The 16,504-nt window shown below is 50.1% G+C and overlaps 8 protein-coding genes across 8 annotated transcripts; 6 read left to right on the forward strand and 2 right to left on the reverse strand.

Annotated features, from left to right (window-relative positions):
- Window positions 1–560: 560 nt before the first annotated feature.
- Window positions 561–1,157, forward strand: CONPUDRAFT_65589 (uncharacterized protein; the record flags this gene model as incomplete). The annotated part of the gene is made up of 1 exon (XM_007775902.1): window positions 561–1,157. A coding segment is annotated over one exon (597 nt), but the record flags the coding sequence as incomplete, so codon positions are not given.
- A 192-nt stretch (window positions 1,158–1,349) lies between these two features.
- Window positions 1,350–2,114, forward strand: CONPUDRAFT_29353 (uncharacterized protein; the record flags this gene model as incomplete). The annotated part of the gene is made up of 1 exon (XM_007775880.2): window positions 1,350–2,114. A coding segment is annotated over one exon (765 nt), but the record flags the coding sequence as incomplete, so codon positions are not given.
- A 103-nt stretch (window positions 2,115–2,217) lies between these two features.
- CONPUDRAFT_33139 (uncharacterized protein) lies at window positions 2,218–2,415 on the forward strand (the record flags this gene model as incomplete). Its single annotated transcript, XM_007775882.1, has 1 exon — window positions 2,218–2,415. A coding segment is annotated over one exon (198 nt), but the record flags the coding sequence as incomplete, so codon positions are not given.
- Window positions 2,416–6,631: 4,216 nt separating this feature from the next.
- CONPUDRAFT_65908 (uncharacterized protein) lies at window positions 6,632–7,479 on the reverse strand (the record flags this gene model as incomplete). The annotated part of the gene is made up of 3 exons (XM_007775926.1): window positions 6,632–6,935; window positions 6,993–7,169; window positions 7,235–7,479. The coding sequence occupies 3 exons, from the start codon at window positions 7,477–7,479 to the stop codon at window positions 6,632–6,634; spliced, it is 726 nt and encodes a 241-aa protein (XP_007774116.1).
- A 569-nt stretch (window positions 7,480–8,048) lies between these two features.
- Window positions 8,049–9,599, forward strand: CONPUDRAFT_147212 (uncharacterized protein; the record flags this gene model as incomplete). Its single annotated transcript, XM_007776163.1, has 4 exons — window positions 8,049–8,198; window positions 8,254–8,502; window positions 8,565–8,959; window positions 9,015–9,599. The coding sequence occupies exons 2-4, from the start codon at window positions 8,316–8,318 to the stop codon at window positions 9,597–9,599; spliced, it is 1,167 nt and encodes a 388-aa protein (XP_007774353.1). The 5' UTR covers window positions 8,049–8,198; window positions 8,254–8,315.
- A 1,744-nt stretch (window positions 9,600–11,343) lies between these two features.
- CONPUDRAFT_112214 (kinase-like protein) lies at window positions 11,344–12,124 on the forward strand (the record flags this gene model as incomplete). Its single annotated transcript, XM_007776164.1, has 5 exons — window positions 11,344–11,402; window positions 11,459–11,644; window positions 11,707–11,781; window positions 11,842–12,051; window positions 12,105–12,124. Coding segments are annotated over exons 1-5 (528 nt in total), but the record flags the coding sequence as incomplete, so codon positions are not given.
- A 43-nt stretch (window positions 12,125–12,167) lies between these two features.
- Window positions 12,168–12,519, forward strand: CONPUDRAFT_159106 (uncharacterized protein; the record flags this gene model as incomplete). The annotated part of the gene is made up of 2 exons (XM_007776165.1): window positions 12,168–12,320; window positions 12,373–12,519. 2 exons carry the CDS (start codon window positions 12,168–12,170, stop codon window positions 12,517–12,519), a joined length of 300 nt encoding a protein of 99 aa, XP_007774355.1.
- Window positions 12,520–12,918: 399 nt separating this feature from the next.
- On the reverse strand, window positions 12,919–16,003 carry CONPUDRAFT_131886 (cellobiose dehydrogenase). The gene is made up of 13 exons (XM_007776166.1): window positions 15,930–16,003; window positions 15,577–15,844; window positions 15,509–15,526; window positions 15,353–15,444; window positions 15,183–15,299; window positions 14,799–15,118; window positions 14,669–14,741; window positions 14,297–14,610; window positions 13,871–14,242; window positions 13,637–13,813; window positions 13,346–13,580; window positions 13,102–13,277; window positions 12,919–13,046 (listed from the first exon to the last, which is right to left on the reverse strand). The coding sequence occupies exons 1-13, from the start codon at window positions 15,973–15,975 to the stop codon at window positions 12,930–12,932; spliced, it is 2,325 nt and encodes a 774-aa protein (XP_007774356.1). The 5' UTR covers window positions 15,976–16,003; the 3' UTR covers window positions 12,919–12,929.
- Between the last annotated feature and the right edge of the window lie 501 nt (window positions 16,004–16,504).

Below are 16,504 nucleotides of genomic sequence, written 5' to 3' on the forward strand. Positions count from 1 at the left end.
ACGTATGTCTGGTCCCAAAGCCGAAACAAAGTCCCAATGCCCCTGTGGTTGCGGGGCTGTGAACCATCGTAACACTCAGCTGCAGCACCTTAGACAAGCAAACACTGTAACTCTCTCTGCTCAACTTGCTGCTGCTCGTGCTACATCAACCATCGATCCTCCATCTCTCCCTACTCGAAAACATCATAAATCCCACAAAAACCAGAAAAACCACCACACTCCACCTCCTCCCTCTCCTACCAATCACGATGTAGTTATGAACCCTGTATCACCACCTTCACAAGGCTTTGAGATGGAGGTTGATAGTTCTCCGGACAATAATGAAGAAACACCGATAGATGACGATATGGTGGATCTTGGGGTTGAAGAACCTGACGGGTTATCAAGTGATGAGGGCCAGGATGAGTCGGATGAGGAAGGGTGGGCAGGTCAGGATGCAGACAACCCAGTTGGTCATGAGACGGCGCCATGGCTTCATGGATCGGGCGAGATGAGTGCAGTGGACAGACTAGCAGAGGAGTTTGAGAAGATGGTGGCAACTATGGGTGTGTCATATCACTATGTTCCCTCTATTTGTCCCTGACAATGCCCAAGGTGCACGCCTATCTGAAGATGACCTGCGTAACATCCGTGCCTTCAATTTCAAGGTTGATGCGCAGCTCGGTGGCCAAGATTACGAGAAGCTGCGTCGCAGTAAGCTTGCCCCCAACCTTGAAACTCTTCATCGCCTCCAGTCTCGCATGGCTTTTCTGAGCGGCATTATGCCAGTCAATTACCACTGCTGTCCTAACTCCTGTGTCTGCTACACCGGTGACTATCAGCAGCTTGATCAGTGTCCCCGATGCTCGGAGGCTCGCTATGACAATCAAGGTCAGCCTCGCCACATCTTCCAGTATATCCCCCTTATCCCTCGCCTGTCCAATCTCTTCCTTGATCCCGAGTCAATTCAGAAGATGCGCTATCGCAGCAATTACGACACTCGCACTTCTGGGGTTGCTGACGTCTTTGATGGAAAGCACTACCGTGGTCTCCTGAGCCAGCATGTGCGTGTGGATGCTGAGCAGCTTGGTCATCGCTTCTTTGACCAGGCTAGTGACATTGCACTTGCTTTGTCAACCGATGGTGTAGGTCCATTCAAAAGCCGGAAGAAGACTTGCTGGCCGTTGCTTGTTTTCAACCTTAATCTCCCTCCCGAAATCCGCTTCCATCTTACGCACATTCTTTGCCTCGGTGTTATACCAGGTCCCAAAGAGCCTTGGGATTTTGATTCATTCATGCTTCCCTTCTTCACCGAACTCCAGACCTTGATGCGCGGTGTTCCCACCTTTGACCAGGAGCTTCTATCCCGCTTCCTCCTACGTGCTTTTCTTCTCTATATCTTTGGCGACATGCAGGCAGTTTCCAAGCTTATGCGGATGAAGGGTGTCAATGGCTTTTCACCCTGCCGCATGTGTCATATTCATGGGGTTGCAGCTCCTGGCCGTCCATTTCCGCTCTACACTCCACTCTTCCGCAGCAATGGGGACTCATACGATCCCAGTAATCTTCCTCTGCGCTCCCATTCCGAGTTTATGCAACAAGCTCAGGAGGTTATCTCTGCGCCTACGCCTGCCAGATCTAATGAGCTTGCACGGCAATATGGTATCAATGGTGTTCCCCTTTTGGCTGCTATTTCCAGTGTCTCTGTTCCCGACTCTTTTCCCTTTGATTTCATGCATCTCATATCCAACATCATGACTACACTTGTGGCTCACTGGACTGGGGTGTTCAAGGATCTTGGTGGCGAAGGCGAGGCGTACTTCATCTCTCAGGAAGACTGGAGCCGAATTGGACAGGCTTGCAAAACTTCTGGTGACACCATTCCATCTGCATTCGGGTCACGTGTACCGGATGTTGCGAGCGAGCAGTGGCAGTTCAAGACAGAGAACTGGTTCACTTTCCTTACTTTCCTTGCACCAGCCTTGCTCCATGGCCGCCTTGCCTCCCCCTACTACAAGCACTTCCTCAAATTTGTCAACATATTCAACTTATGCCTCAGCTATGTCTTGTATGATGACGATATAGAGGAGCTTAGAAGAGGATGTGTTAACTGGGTTAACGAATACGAAAGGTGAGTAACTAATATTTACCAAAAGTGTGATCACTTATAGTATTTGCAGACTTTATTTCTGCCATGACATGACTCGTGTTTCATCCTGCACACTCCCCATTCACTCCCTTCTTCATGTTCCTGATAATCTACGCCGAACTGGACCTCTATGGTGCTATTGGAACTTTCCAACGGAGCGCTTCTGTGGTGTTATAGTCCAATCCATTCAGAGTCGCAAGTACCCTTTCACCAGCATGGCTCACCGTCTTCGTGATGTAGCGCAACTCAGCCAGATCAAGTTGATGTATGGCTTAGCTGATGAGCTGGATCTTAGTCCAGATCATGAGGCTGTAGCATCTGGGGACCGCTTTGTTGACTGTAAAGTCCAGATTCTTATGCTATGGATAACCATCTAATGCTCTTTCAGATCCCGGCATTGCACTGGTGTCGCCACGAGAGCGCTCTTTTGAGCCTCATGAGTCTATCAGAAAGCGGGTTGCAGCTTTTTTGGCGACAAACTATGCTGACAAACAGCAAGTGAATGCTCTTATGCTTTTTGTCCCACTGTCTTTGGTGCGCTATGGCAAGGTCAAGTTTCTTGATGGCGGAGATATGATTCACAGTGTCCTGGCCTACAAGAAGACACGTGAATCACGCCGTGATGCAAGCTTTGTCAAAGTGGGTTTTCCTTTTTAAAATTATTTAACTTGCTAATCTGCATTGGTGTAGTACGTGCTGCAAGTTGACCAGTTTTCCCATCGCGCAAATCAGAGCGAGGAAATGCAAGAGGCTGCATTTTATGGTCAAGTTCAGTTTTACCTTGTTCTTGATTTACCCGACAACTTTCCCTTCAAACAATCTCAGCTTAAAGAGGATGGTCCTCAGGGGCGGAAACTGATCCTTGCACTAATTTCCCCAGTGAAATTAGAAGGGTCTTCAGTACGTCGGCCTGCCTATCACCAGTTCAAGACTCCAGAGGTTGTGGATATTACAACCATTGCTGGCTTAGTGGGCAGGGTTTGGGATGAGGAGAAGCGTCGTTGGATGATAGTTGGTAGGCCAGACGTTATGAGGCTTGTGGATAGTGCAACATATGGGGTGTAGTAATGGCATTGGGGGGGAAGCTTCACTAGTGTTAATGGATGCTGAAACTCATCGTGTAATGCAATGATTTTTAATGGGAGTTTTATTTGCGTCTACAACCCGCATTGGCAAATAACAATGATTTTGCGGTTTCAGGTAACAGTACATGATTTTATATACCAGGTACATGTACCTGACTTTGAAATCATGTCAAGAACACATGATTTAACAGAATCAGAAGCCACGTACCTTGTGCATACCTGAAAATCAGGTACATACGTTTTTGCAGTGTACCGTTTGATGTAAGGATAATTATCAAACTGAAAACTGGGAACCTCCACTCAGACGGTGCAACACCAAAGTTTGAGTTGTTTACTTACCACTGGCTGTGGTGTCCATGAGAGTGCAAGACTTCAATGACGCTGGTCAGATACACCAACACGAGTTGTGAGGACACATAGGTCTTACACCTAGAGTATTGTTGGGATAGAAGTTGACTAACAGGAACGGTCAGTATTCAGTGACCATCAGAATTTCAAAGACACTTACAGTATAAATGAACTCCAAGCATGACGAAGGGGCAGAGCCGCGCGGCTATATAGAATATCTTGAGCTTCCGCGCATTGGAGCGGCACGCAAAGGCCATCTAAGAGCACGGATGCATCCATGTTATGCCAGTCATATCATGATAAAGACGTACCTCTTCGTCGAACGTGATGATGCATTCGTAAATCCAGAATGTAGCCACAGATACTAGGATCGGATATACAGTCATCCAACAGCACGGCATAATTTTTTGCTGTTGATATTCAGCTCACCATAAACGTACTAAGACCAAGAGGATTTCTTAGTACCATAGTGATATACAACAGCAGGGACTCACGTTCAAAGTCTGATAGCTATCGGCAAGAAAGAGAAGACCATCGACCATGCTGAAACTCTTATACTACTATAGCTGCCCATGGCCACGGGCAGGGCATTTATATTCTGTTAGTAGCGTGAGTATGTTCCAGAAGGGGTTTTCATAACACCAAAGAGATAGCTAGGTGCATCATTGATACAACGCGGAAGCTCTGCTGGAATGGAAATGTCAACGCCAGGAACCCCATTGGGAGCGTAATGCGGCTATAAGACCCATGATGATCTCAGGACTGGCGGCAGCATCTGCAAAAGGAAGTGTCCAACGATGAGCAAGCCTCGGGAACGGCTTTAAATGCCATACAATTGATGGTTATAACTGATTTGATCCCAGTTCATCGGTAGTCTAGCCCGTTACATGCTGTAAAAAGATACAGCTGAATTGCACCCAGGAGGATGCGAGACGAGGGACACAAAGATGATGCTGTAATGTCGCACAGCTTACCAGTCACTAGTCACTCACATCACATCAGCAACCTGATCCTTGAGTGATGTCAGCCAGAATAGGTTGCTTCGCCACAGTAATACCTGTGTATCAATTCTGATCTCAATGTAAACTCTAGTACATGCACACTCACTGTCTCCGTCCTATGTATACACTTGGTGCAATAATTTTCGTTTTCCTTGATGCATGGGGACTTAAAGATCGATATGACATCCAAAGACATTCTCATCAACACATTTCCGAATCATTCGGAGCGAGTGGTGCATAGCATAAAATTATACCAGCCCTGCCTTCAAAACGCTAACCAAAATTAGGTCTGGCGCTGCCGTGAGAAGCGTTGAATTCTCAGTTTACACCACATAGAGATATACGGGCAAGTGAAAGACGTCAATTGGCCATGACTCCGATACAGCAACGCTATACAAATTTAATAACTTGAATGCTTTATGAAGATACAATCGGGAAATCTCAAGGACATTGTTTTATGATCCCATACATTATGACGGCAAGGCTTTTTCTTACTCGCTGTGATGGCAGGCTCAGTGATTAGAATGATAAGTAGCTATTTCGAATGAATGGTGTTCCATTGGCTTTTGGACAATCGAAGGGCGCGGTTATGCCAATATATTTGTCTTGGCAACATTATCACGACATATTGCTGCGGTGCATTCATAATGGAGAGCACCAGCCTGCATTAAAATCTCTTTTGATAAATCTAAAAGAGCTACTGTGTGCGGGCAACTTGAAGGCTATGATGGATGACATTCCCCGACGATTGGAAGAAATGTCATGATACAGAAGAAGACGCGGAAGAGAACTTAAGTAGCAGAAGCAATAGCGGTACTGAGACTCCTTGTGAAAAAAGGATCAAGCCTTCGGCAAACCAAAACCAGACGGCGTGATGGTCAGTGATGAGAAGATAATATGGGATTATCCGTTGACTAATATCTCACAATGCCACCACGGGCAGAACGCTGGCCGTACAACGCCAAACTTTGGAAACGACGGCAGAGTAACTAATTGTAAATTTTGTGGGATAATGATGGGGAGAAACTTGGTTGTCGGCATAATCATGTTTCGGTTTCAGCCTTGCCAGCGAGTAATCGAGTGTTAGGTGTCAGAACCACCAAAAACCCCGGAAACCCTAGAATGGCTATTTTAACATCATTGACTCTTGACGCACACTGGCAGTGCATGCTAAGTTCTAACATAGGGACCCATGCAAAGGAATGTTGCATCTAAAGTGTTTTTAGCACTCGCCCTAGACTGCAATTATCCTTTAGTGACCTGCATACCCTACTTACAGATGAGAAGGGAGGCACGCTGGTGCGGTAGTGGGTGTATCCAACCACAAAAGATAGGGCACAGTTGTCGTTGAAAGACCACCGTGCTCCCGATTGATGTGTATACCTTATAATGGAACAAGGTTTACAGTAGTATTGCTGTACCTACATGACCTTAGGTTCGTCACGCATCACGCTCAGTTCGTTCGGCGAACTTACAACACGATTTGTCATTCATCGCAAAGTCTTTTGAACCTCGTCGCGTGAGGAAGACTTCAGTTTCAATTCAGTTCGCGCCGTTATGATGACATTTGCGCTGGTAGTGTGTTTACTATATAATACTCGAGCTTTTCCCCCCAGCTAGATTTCAGGCGTTCGCCGGGACCACACTAGCTGGATTAAGCCCTGGGTAGAGGATGTCAAGTCGATAAGGGGGAACACCAAAGAGTCGAGGTCGCTTCGGCAACTTCCGGTGATGACCCGATCAGACGAGACTATGATTTAGAGCTGTCTTATGGACCAACCGGGCTTAATCTCATTTGGTCACGCTCAATATCCCGCACGGTTTTAAAAGATGCAGTCATGAACATTATGAAAGTTAAGTTACGATGATGCCGAGTACGATACAATGCGGAATGAGATCTACAAGAGCTATGTTCTAACCTGCGATTGGTAGGGGGTGTCGTGAGGACCTCTAGAGGTATCTTGAGGCTGTAGAGCCGTGTCTAATATAGAGACAAGATAAACCGAGATGCGTCGCCCAATAGATGGCCAAGAGTAAAATCTATCGATACTTTCAGATTATGAGGACGTTTATGCGGAGGTTGATGACGGCAGGGGCTGCGCCGCCGAGCGGAGGGCGGCCAGACGGCTCTGGCGCTCCTCTTCCTCGCGAGCCTGCTCTTCGAGCTGCAAATAGTGGGTCAGTATGAACGGGGGAAATGGCCTAGGGTAGTGACATACCAAAGTCTGCCATGAGTGGTCGACCGGGAGCTTGCGCATGGCCGTCTCTTGGCGCTTGCGGTGCGTAAGGATACCAGCGGCAACCAGGACACCGATCGTCAGGCCCTGCGCCCACATACGAGCCTGCACCACCTTTTGAGGGATCGTTTGGTACCTGCGAGGCGACCGAGCGTGAGGTTTGAGGATAGTAAACAAAGATAAGAGAACTCACTTGTTACGCGCGACAATACCGCCCGCGATGCCCAGTGAGAGCGCCCAACTACCGAGAATGATGCTGTACTGGTGTCGGGTGGCCCAATCGCTAACCTTATCGCCCGTGGTGAGCGATTCCCACCTGGCTTGCTCTTCCGCTGCCTCACGGTCCATCTCGTTTTTGCCAGCGCCAACCCTTACGATCACAGGAGACCAGTCAGCAAGGCCTACATAACTTTCCGCAAAGATGCGGGGGCTCACCAGTAACGCTCGCGATCAAACTCAAGGCCACGGCGCTCAGCCTGGATGGCGAGACAAGGTGCGACGATTAATATACCGCCTAGGGCCTTCAGCGACAGCGGGAGGGACCGGTAGTAAGCCCAGCGACGGTTGAGCAGCATGAAACTTGGTACGGCGACAGCGGCGCTGACGGCGGTGCCTTCCATGGCGCCACGGATTGTCGCAGTCGAGTGTGCGGCGAGTTCTTCCTCAGAGGCTAGCTTCATGACTAGATGACTGGTGGCGTTTGGGCTTAAGATAAAGTTGAGGTGGTGTGTATGTGTGGGGAAGATTAAGGCTTTGAAGATGACGGAGATGTCAAAGAGCCGTCGTTTTTAAATACCGCTGTCTCCGGGACGACTTGTAACTCGGAAGGGTCGCAATAGGGGCCGGCGGGTTGCGGACTTGTACCCGACGCGTCCCGAAATCACGTGAGCTCATCCCCGCGTCTTAGTCAGACTTGCCAGCACCTTGACCGGCATCCAACCGGCATCGACCACATTCGTGAACCGGCGCCAGGGACCGCCGTCGACCATAACGTTCAAAACCAGTCAAAAGCTCATTGAAGGCGTGACAAGAATTGGTCAAGCGCTCATCGCGGAGAGTGTGTACTTGGCACATGCCTACTCGGGGACGATTAGCCCTTCATCTTCAACCAACGTAACTGGAAGCCGGGTTGACAAATTCAAACCTGGAGTGGACAGGCCCCCCGGGCGCGTCTTGCAGCATCTCGTCTACAACTTTTCACTTCCCGAAGCTTGGGGAAGACTTACGACGCGAACGTGACTCTGTAAAAAAAAAACCCGCTCAGTCCACTGTATGAAGAGCGCGCTTGGAAAACTATGTCAATCAGTTTGAAACCATTGGGCTTGAATTGGGTATGACTTACTCAAACTTGTCGACACTGATCATCGTTCTTCCCTATAGTAGTATCTGGGGCTTATCGTACGTCGCATTTGCACGAGGCCTCATAGACGCTTAGGGCTCCTTCTGCCACAGGGTGCTTTCCGTGGTCTCTTCCGCCGTCTCCTGATAAGGAACGCTACCTTGAGCTGTCGCACTCATGCATGCCTCTCCGTACAAGCCCCCTCAGGCTCGAATTCCGCACTTCACTAGGGTCGATCTCGGAGAACGACTTGTCATATTGATACCTCCTTCCACTGTTCCTGATATCGTGCAGATTACGGACGTCAAACCTGTTGCTTCATACTCGTGCGTGCCATCTAAGTATCCAAAACTTGTCATACCAGGCGAGTACCCAGCCACAACGGATGACACCACCTAATCTCTGACGCGATTGCTGGAACATCAGGGTCTCCGAACATATGGACGGACAATATCCCCAAGCGCGTCAAGAAGGACCGCGAGACGCGCATGCAGGAGCGCAAGGAAGCATGCTTCTCATCGCCTGTCCCCCTCTTCATCGCCGTCGATACTCTTCACGATGGAAAGTTCAAGTATGATACGCTGGATGTTATCACAGACCGCAACAGCCTGCGGAAGCTCCTGCGCTGGGTGACCGGCTCCAACTCGAATCCGTTTCGTATCGACGTCCAGCGCTCCGGAAAGACCTGTATCTTCACCAAGGTCAAGACAGCCGACCACTCCGCCCAGACCACCGGGTATGGCCTAGGATTTGAGGCAGCCGCCACTCGGCCAGGCCCTGGGTGCGAAGGGACATACGGTCACTATCGGATAATCACCTATGTTAGTATTTCCTTCATTATCAACAAACACCCTTGACGTCACTGTACCTTTACAGGACTTCGGGGGACTCCAAGTCCTTATCCGTTTTGAAGTTGACGCCTGTCTTTCTGCCGACACCAACGATAACGTCTCGGACGAGTTGGCGTCAGCCCTCTCCGAGCTCACGGTTGACACCTCCACTTCGACTCGGCAGGCCAATGTCGATGTTAGGTACAGCGACTTTGGCTTGTCAGTCGAGCTGCAGTCATCGCGGGAGCTCGTCCCCCAGTCTTCGCTCATCGATCTCGTCACGCGCACCATGAAGGGTGATGTGCGTTGGCAGGAGGTCTTTCCGCAGATGTACCTCTCTCAGACGGAGTATTTATATATTGCGAGGCACGAACGCGGTATGTTTGGTAACGTGGAGAAGGTGAGGCTTAATGGGGCCATGTCCGATGAGATAGCCCGTCGTAGGCGCCGGGTGGAGACCGTCGAGATGCCGAAGCTCAAGGCGGCCTTGGACGCAATTTTGTCGGTGGTGAGGAAGGTTGACGATGGTGTTCAGCTGAGCCTGGTCAGGGAAAGGGGAGAGCTTGCTCTATATAAGCTAAGGCAGGGTAAAGGACCTGGCGAAAGTGGATCACGCGGTCAAGGGTCATGAGCTAATAATTAGGCATGTTCACGGAAATCATTCTAACAACTGACAACATTCGGGTGCGTCTCAGAGGTATGGATGCATATTCTCGATAAATGAAAACGCAAACAAATCCGAGTGCAGCGGTGACAGGGTAAATTCCACCTCAAGCGAGATCAAGCCCCTGTGACCGATAAGGACATTAAACATTTTAATTGGCTCTGAAAGCGACTATGCTCTCTATTTTCTACCCTTCCCTTAGGCATGTCATGGGGAATGTCCTCGTCCATAAGCCGTGGGCTATAGTGGCCGCGACCCGCTGACCCCTTTTCCCGCGCTCCCATGGTAAGTTTGGTTAGCCTTACTGAGTAGATATCACAAGGGGAGTAGCCCAATAAGTTCTCAGAATTTATTGTGGAAATACTGTGGATGCAGTTGAATGAAATTTTGCCAGGACGGCGAGACTTATTTTGGAACTTACCAGGGACGCATTTTGAATAAAGTTTGGCGATTTACGCTTGACACGGCCAATTTGGTCATAGAAGTTAATTTAATCAGAATATCTCCCCGCTAAGTACCAAATAAGTCTCGCTTTTCCTGCAAACAAAGTTAAAATACGTCTTCAATATTTCCACCATAAGTCCCGAGAACTGATCGGGTTATTCCCGCTGTGTATCTTAAGTTTGTGATGTCCGCTCCGCTTACATGACAATCTAGGAAGTCCAAAATCTCATTTATAGAGTCAACACACGCCCAGGCGGGTGTGATAACATGCCCGCTTACCTTCTGCCATCAGTGCATCGCTGAGCTTCTGGCCACTTGCATTTTACCATCACACAGCCGGCCATGGGCTCCATTGAGCCGCGGGGGATTCAACATTGTCAAGATTGGCTTAGACTTAGTCCGCAAGACCTTACCAGGTACGTATCCAACTACCATAGCTTGCATCGAACGAGACTAGGTGATCTTGTTTTCAGTCCAATTCCAACACCATACTTGAACGCAATTTCTGAGATTGTATCGAAAATCAGGATCTATCCCGTATGCCACTAACGGCCCCTGAGCTCTGCGCTGAACTGACTCTCACTTCTTTTTTCTCTCAGAATCTCACTCGCGCCGCAATTGTGCACAAAGTGGTGTGCTCAAGAGATCCTCTGTGCGTGTGTTTGCTCGGCCATAGTGCGGCACTGATAGTTTGGTTCAAGGGCGCTGGATAAAATCTACGAAGCTGTGTCGGAGTGGTCTAATTATGACACGTACTCTCTAGTCTTAAAACAGGATTTACTGCGGGCTAAGGTCGCTTCCCATCTACCTTGCCATTCTTCGCCTCCATGTCCCGGTGACCTCAATGACTGCAACTGTTCTTCCGCTCGGGCACATCTAGCGGATCTTGCCATTAATGCGTTCAATCTTCTTCGACTAATAACGGAATCAGATCCTGTTTCACAGCAAGACGTCTTGTCTTTCGATGAAGAATTTGCGAAGGCCAAAGCACAGTACCTTATGGACATGTTATATTCAGTATGTAACCTCCCTTTACCATCTAACTTCAAACTGAGAAAGGGCTGTTCGGATATGGGACAATCTTAGTTCAAGCTGTCGCCCTTGGATCCAGGCGTGCGCGAGATCTTGAATCAAACACTGTTCAAACTCGCAAAAAGGTTTGGGTGTTACCCCCACCACTTGTTGTTAACGGAGTATATATCTCTGGATACCGACATAGTTGGTGCCGGTAGCTTTGCTGAAGTATATCGGGGGATGTTTCGGGGCGCTGTTGTGGCTGTAAAACGAATGCGCTTGGTGGAGGCCGACCTCGAAGTCACGTTGAAGGTAATGAAAGTTTTGCTGCTCATTCTTTAGTTGTGCATTAAAAATGTTGGTCGCAGGACTGTGCAAGAGAATTAATTGTGTGGTCTAGCTTATCACACCCGAACATTCTCCCGTTGCTCGGTATATACCGCTCACAGTATCGATCTGGAGGAGCAATCTCGGCATTTGTGTCTCCTTTCATGGAAAACAGGGACTTGGCTAAGTTCCTCCAAAATGAGGAAGGTCCTGACCGACACTCTTTGGTATATAAGACTGCTGTTATGATCCATACTACAATTTGACTCCAAATTGCATTGCATTTCAGATTCTGGACATTATCAGCGGTTTAGCATATCTTCATTCTCAGAAACCTCCGGTGATACATGCAGACTTGAAGTCGGTGGGTACACGTAGTAACTTGACTTTGTCATTAGATGTTTATTCGTTGCTCTTCTCCCAGGCAAACATATTCGTCTCTTCAACGAGACACGCCCTTATAGGTGACTACGGGATGTCTTATATCATCCATAGCGCGCAGAAGCGTGAAACCAGAACGGACCAACGATCGAATGGGAAAACCCTCAACTACTCGGCACCAGAGCTGATGGAGGACGATGTACCCATGAGCCGCAGCCGGGACATATTTGCCTTCGGTTGCGTAATATTTGAGGTTGGAGTTGCCCTCACTTGTTCTAGTAACTCGAAGGCTCAAGTTTGTTGTAGATGTACTCGGGAAAGGCCCCCCACGCTGAGCTAAGGGGATAATTCGCCATCGTGACCGCCATCATGCGTGATAAGGAACTTGTCAAGCCCAGATGGATCGACCCGCATTACTGGGAACTTCTCCAGGCATGCCGAGCCTTCCATAAGAAGGAAAGGCCAACGGCTGACCAGTTGCTGGGATTGATTCAAGGGTTCGGTGATGACATGACTCCTACAGTACGGCTTCCTAACCAGGACTGTGAAACATTTGCTGAATTTACTCCTGTAGGTATATGAGGCATCCCCAACGCTTACACCCGGTAGCGTCAACGAGCCGGCTTCTACGCCGGCCCGCAAGCGTCATGGCACCTCGGACGACGACATATCTACAGAGCTGTGCTCTTGTTCTGAGTCCAATAGTCCTTGGGGGAACTAGGGAAAGGTAGTTAGTTGGGCTTAGTGCTGTAAGATATCGTATATGTGTAAAATCTATGTGACTTCTCATTTTGGGCCACGTGAAGGGCATCGAACTTCCGGGATATCATGAGTACCCGTAGAGTTCACCCATGCAATGAGAGTGTGAGGATTCCACCGTAGGTGTAACAAGTAATTCAGGCGTGATTATTCTTGCCAAACCGCTCAATGCGCAAACGGAAAGGCAACGGGCAAACATACAAACCATGCATTGATGCGGAGGAAAAACTTGCAAGGAGCCAGCGATGCACGAGCCGGTTTTGCGTTCACGTTTGTATATATTGATTTTATGATCCGTGAGCTGTCGATAAACAATAATAATACACAGAACCCTATCGTGACATCCTGTAGACCATGGGGGAGAAATCTAGCTTATGGACCGCCTGCCAGTGCGAGAATCTTCGCAGCCGCCTGCTCAGCCGCAGACATAAGCATACCGTGCGGGTTACCCGTCGGTAGCTTTGGGATGATCGACGCGTCCACGACGAACTGTTACGGTCGGCTCAGTCAGCCCTCGTTTATCATAGCAAATGGGTATACGCACCAAGTTATCTGTGTTGAACACCTTCGTGTTCTCATCGACGACAGCCGAGGACGGGTCCGACCCGATCTTGGCGGACCCGACCCAGTGGTTCGAGTCCATGGTGCCTGGGTCGTAGCTGTCGACGTATTCTTGGAGGGTGGTGGTGTTGTCAGGCGTGATCATCGTCAAACCCTCAACTGCGGAGCGAGACACCATATTGTCAGTATTTCTGCAATATGAATATGTTTTCGTGAGAGGAGCCTACCTTGGCTAACGTTGGATACAATATCCTCGAGCGCCTGGACGAGCACAGCCTTGTCGACGGGGTCTACGAGCCACGGGTTCACGAGCGGGGTGCCTGTCAGGCCCGCGTTGATTCCGAGACGACCGCGCGAGGTGATGCCCCAGGAGAGGTAAGAGGTGATGGTGAAGATCTGGCTCGCGTTGTATGCGTAGGTCGTATTCACGGAGGCGGCGCCTGGGCGGGAAGTGCCTTGCATCTATCACAAGCATCCGTCAGCGGGCTTCAAAGGGGTTGAGGTATTTGAGGACGTACATAGCGCTGTTGGCCATCTGACCCGGTGTACGAGCGCCAGAAGTTGACCTTGGGCGAGGCACCTGCGAACACGCCTGATTGGTCTTTGAGGTACTGCTGTGCATCAGCAGGACGCGGGTCGGCCCAGACGTCGGCCCAGTTATCGTATGCGTCGATCGAAGGGTGTGTGAACACCAGCTATTCGATCATCTGACGTCAGCATTTCAGACAACACGCGTGAGGAGGCAAACGCACGTTAATAGACGGGTTGTCCGAAATGTTCATTCCGACCGGCAGGTTGATATAATCAGCCTTGGGAGGGAGGTTCTTCGCTGCTGCCGTGTTGCCCTCGACGAGCGATATCATATCGGTGGGGCCGATGCCGCTCTGGAAGAGGATGCGGGCAGTGCCGTACGAGCCCGCGGAGAGAATCACACGGCCATTCTTCGTGAGCGGGACGATGCCGTTGGGACCGAGCGAGGTGTCGTTCGTCTGCACACCAGTGATCGTTGAGCCATTGCGCACGACGTTAGAGACGAGGGTGTAGTCCTTGTAGACAACGTTAGAGCGCTTGAGCGCCGTCTGGAGGTAAGTAGCGACAGGGCCACCGCGTTTGCCGTTCAGGAACTACGGATATACTACGTCAGGTGATGCGTAAATAGAAGAAAGACACGAGCTTACGTCGAAGGCGCTATAACCGAACACATGGTCCTTTGAGTTCGGGCTGTCGTTGATCGTGATTTGGGAGTAACCTTGGTCCTGGAGGAGTTGCGCGACGACGGGCTCAAGTTGCTCAAGGTATCGGTCTCCGTCCGTCGAGGGGTGATCCGTGCTTGGCAGGCGCTGCGTCATCTTGGAGGTGTACGGTCCATGGTTCGTCCAGCTCGCTGGCCAGCCGTTTGCGGTAGAGAAGTCCTGATCGGTCGGGTACCAGTACAGAGCACCGTTGACGGAAGTGCCGCCACCAAGGAGACATCCGGCGAAGACAGTGATGTCTAGCAAGAATATGTTCGACATCTATTCGGAATTGAAACGTGAGTAAGGATGACTCACCCTTGCACCAGTACCACGGGTCAGTATCCGTAAACATCGACTCGAATAGACCGGGGATGTCAAACTTGGTCAACTATAGAAAGGGTTTGATAGATGAGTAACGTACTGAGTACTTGAATGATGTACTTACGTTGGTACCTGCAGCCCAAGGAGCAACATACGTTCCGCCAGTCTCGCCCGTGCTAGGTCCACCCCGTTCGAGAAGGAGCACCTTCTTCCCGGCCTCAGACAAGCGGTCGGCGGCAATGATACCACCAGGGCCAGCGCCAACAATGATGTAGTCGTAGGGAGTACCAGTGACAGTGGGTGTTGAAGACGAGCTCGTGGATGTGGTGGTGGTCGAGGTCGGGGGAGTAGATGTCGTGGACGTGGGTGTTCCAGGCTTTCCGGCGAGGTAGTTGGCGTAGTTGGAAGTCTGGGCAGATTGCCAGTTCTGTCCGAAAAATCCGACTTCAGGATAAAGAGACGTGCAGTCAGAGGGGAAGAAGATCCGGCAAGCATGAGGACGGCTCACAGTCATTGTGCTCTAAGAAATCGCTGCTTGCGTCAGAGGGATCGTCGACGGCCGCAGAAGACCACGCCCAGGCAACAGCACCCGATCCGCTGGTGGAGATACTACCACCACTCCAGGCTAAGGAGGAAAAGATTAATAGCTGGATTGCGAAGAACAAAGGATATGCTCACTTGTGCAGTTCTGGCAGCGGTACACCCACTTCCAGTGCGTGGAGTTAACGACAGTCTCTGACAAAGTCGTAATGTTCGGGCCCGAGTAGACACTGTATGATCATTGGGACAAAACGTTAGGTTACTTGTAAGACATAGATGTACTGTGGAACTGACGTAGGTTGCACATATCCCCTGATCATTCGTTTTAGCCCCTGTCTTGAACATAAAACCAAGACACTCACGTAGCGTATCTCGGCGAATAGACGACTTTGCCGTCGTTCGCCCATGCGACGAGAAGCAGGTCACCAGCCATGGCGCCACCAAGGGCAATGCCCACCCATTCGGCGCTCACAGGGGCAATAATCTCGCCGATGAATTCGCCGCTGTAGTCCGTAGAGGAGGCCGGAGGGAGTGCGAACCCATAGGTGACGTTGTGTGTAGGGTCGGCGTATCCCTGGAAGACGAAGCCGTTATCTGGGTCCGTGTACGAGCTGGAGCTCTGCGCGAAGGCTAGTATGGAGTCGCCATACGAGAAAGTGGTGTCAGTACATAAAAAACGGAGCTTTGACGGATGAGCCAGAGACATGAGACTCACTGGCGCCCGCGAAAGCTAAGCCGCCGAGCAGGAAGCGGGACAACATCGTGTTCTTGGAAGACGGCGGGTGAAAGCTCACCCCACGGGGAGCGAGCTGTTATAAGTCGGAAGAGATGTAGAACACAGAGCGAGGAACTTCCGCGTCGTCCAGGTGAGGTGACCGTGTATCCCAAATGGTGAGCGCTCGGCGTGGCCCAAGCACGTCAGATGAATGGCTACTAAGCGAGGCAGGTAAGAAACCTTTTCCAGATCTCCTTTAAACGGACCACTGATACGCACGCATAACTTGGTGACCACGGAGGTGCAAGGGCGGCAAAAGGGATGCGGGACATTGTGACTGGCGGGGATCAAGCAACATTCAACCGAGGTATATACGTCGGAGAAAGGCAGCATGTTCGAGGTCATATCGAAACCTTTAGAGGATTAGGTTGTACCTGAAACATTGATTGCCTCCTTGAACAGCGCGACGGAAGTGATTTCGTTGCCTGGCAAAGAGTCTTCAGGCCGAGGATGAACCGACCTTCAGCCAGATCTACAAAGACTCTAGGTAGGCCATTGCTTGAGTTGTGGGTCAT

This window comes from Coniophora puteana (genome assembly GCF_000271625.1).
Source record: "Coniophora puteana RWD-64-598 SS2 unplaced genomic scaffold CONPUscaffold_16, whole genome shotgun sequence".
NCBI lineage: Eukaryota > Fungi > Basidiomycota > Agaricomycetes > Boletales > Coniophoraceae > Coniophora > Coniophora puteana.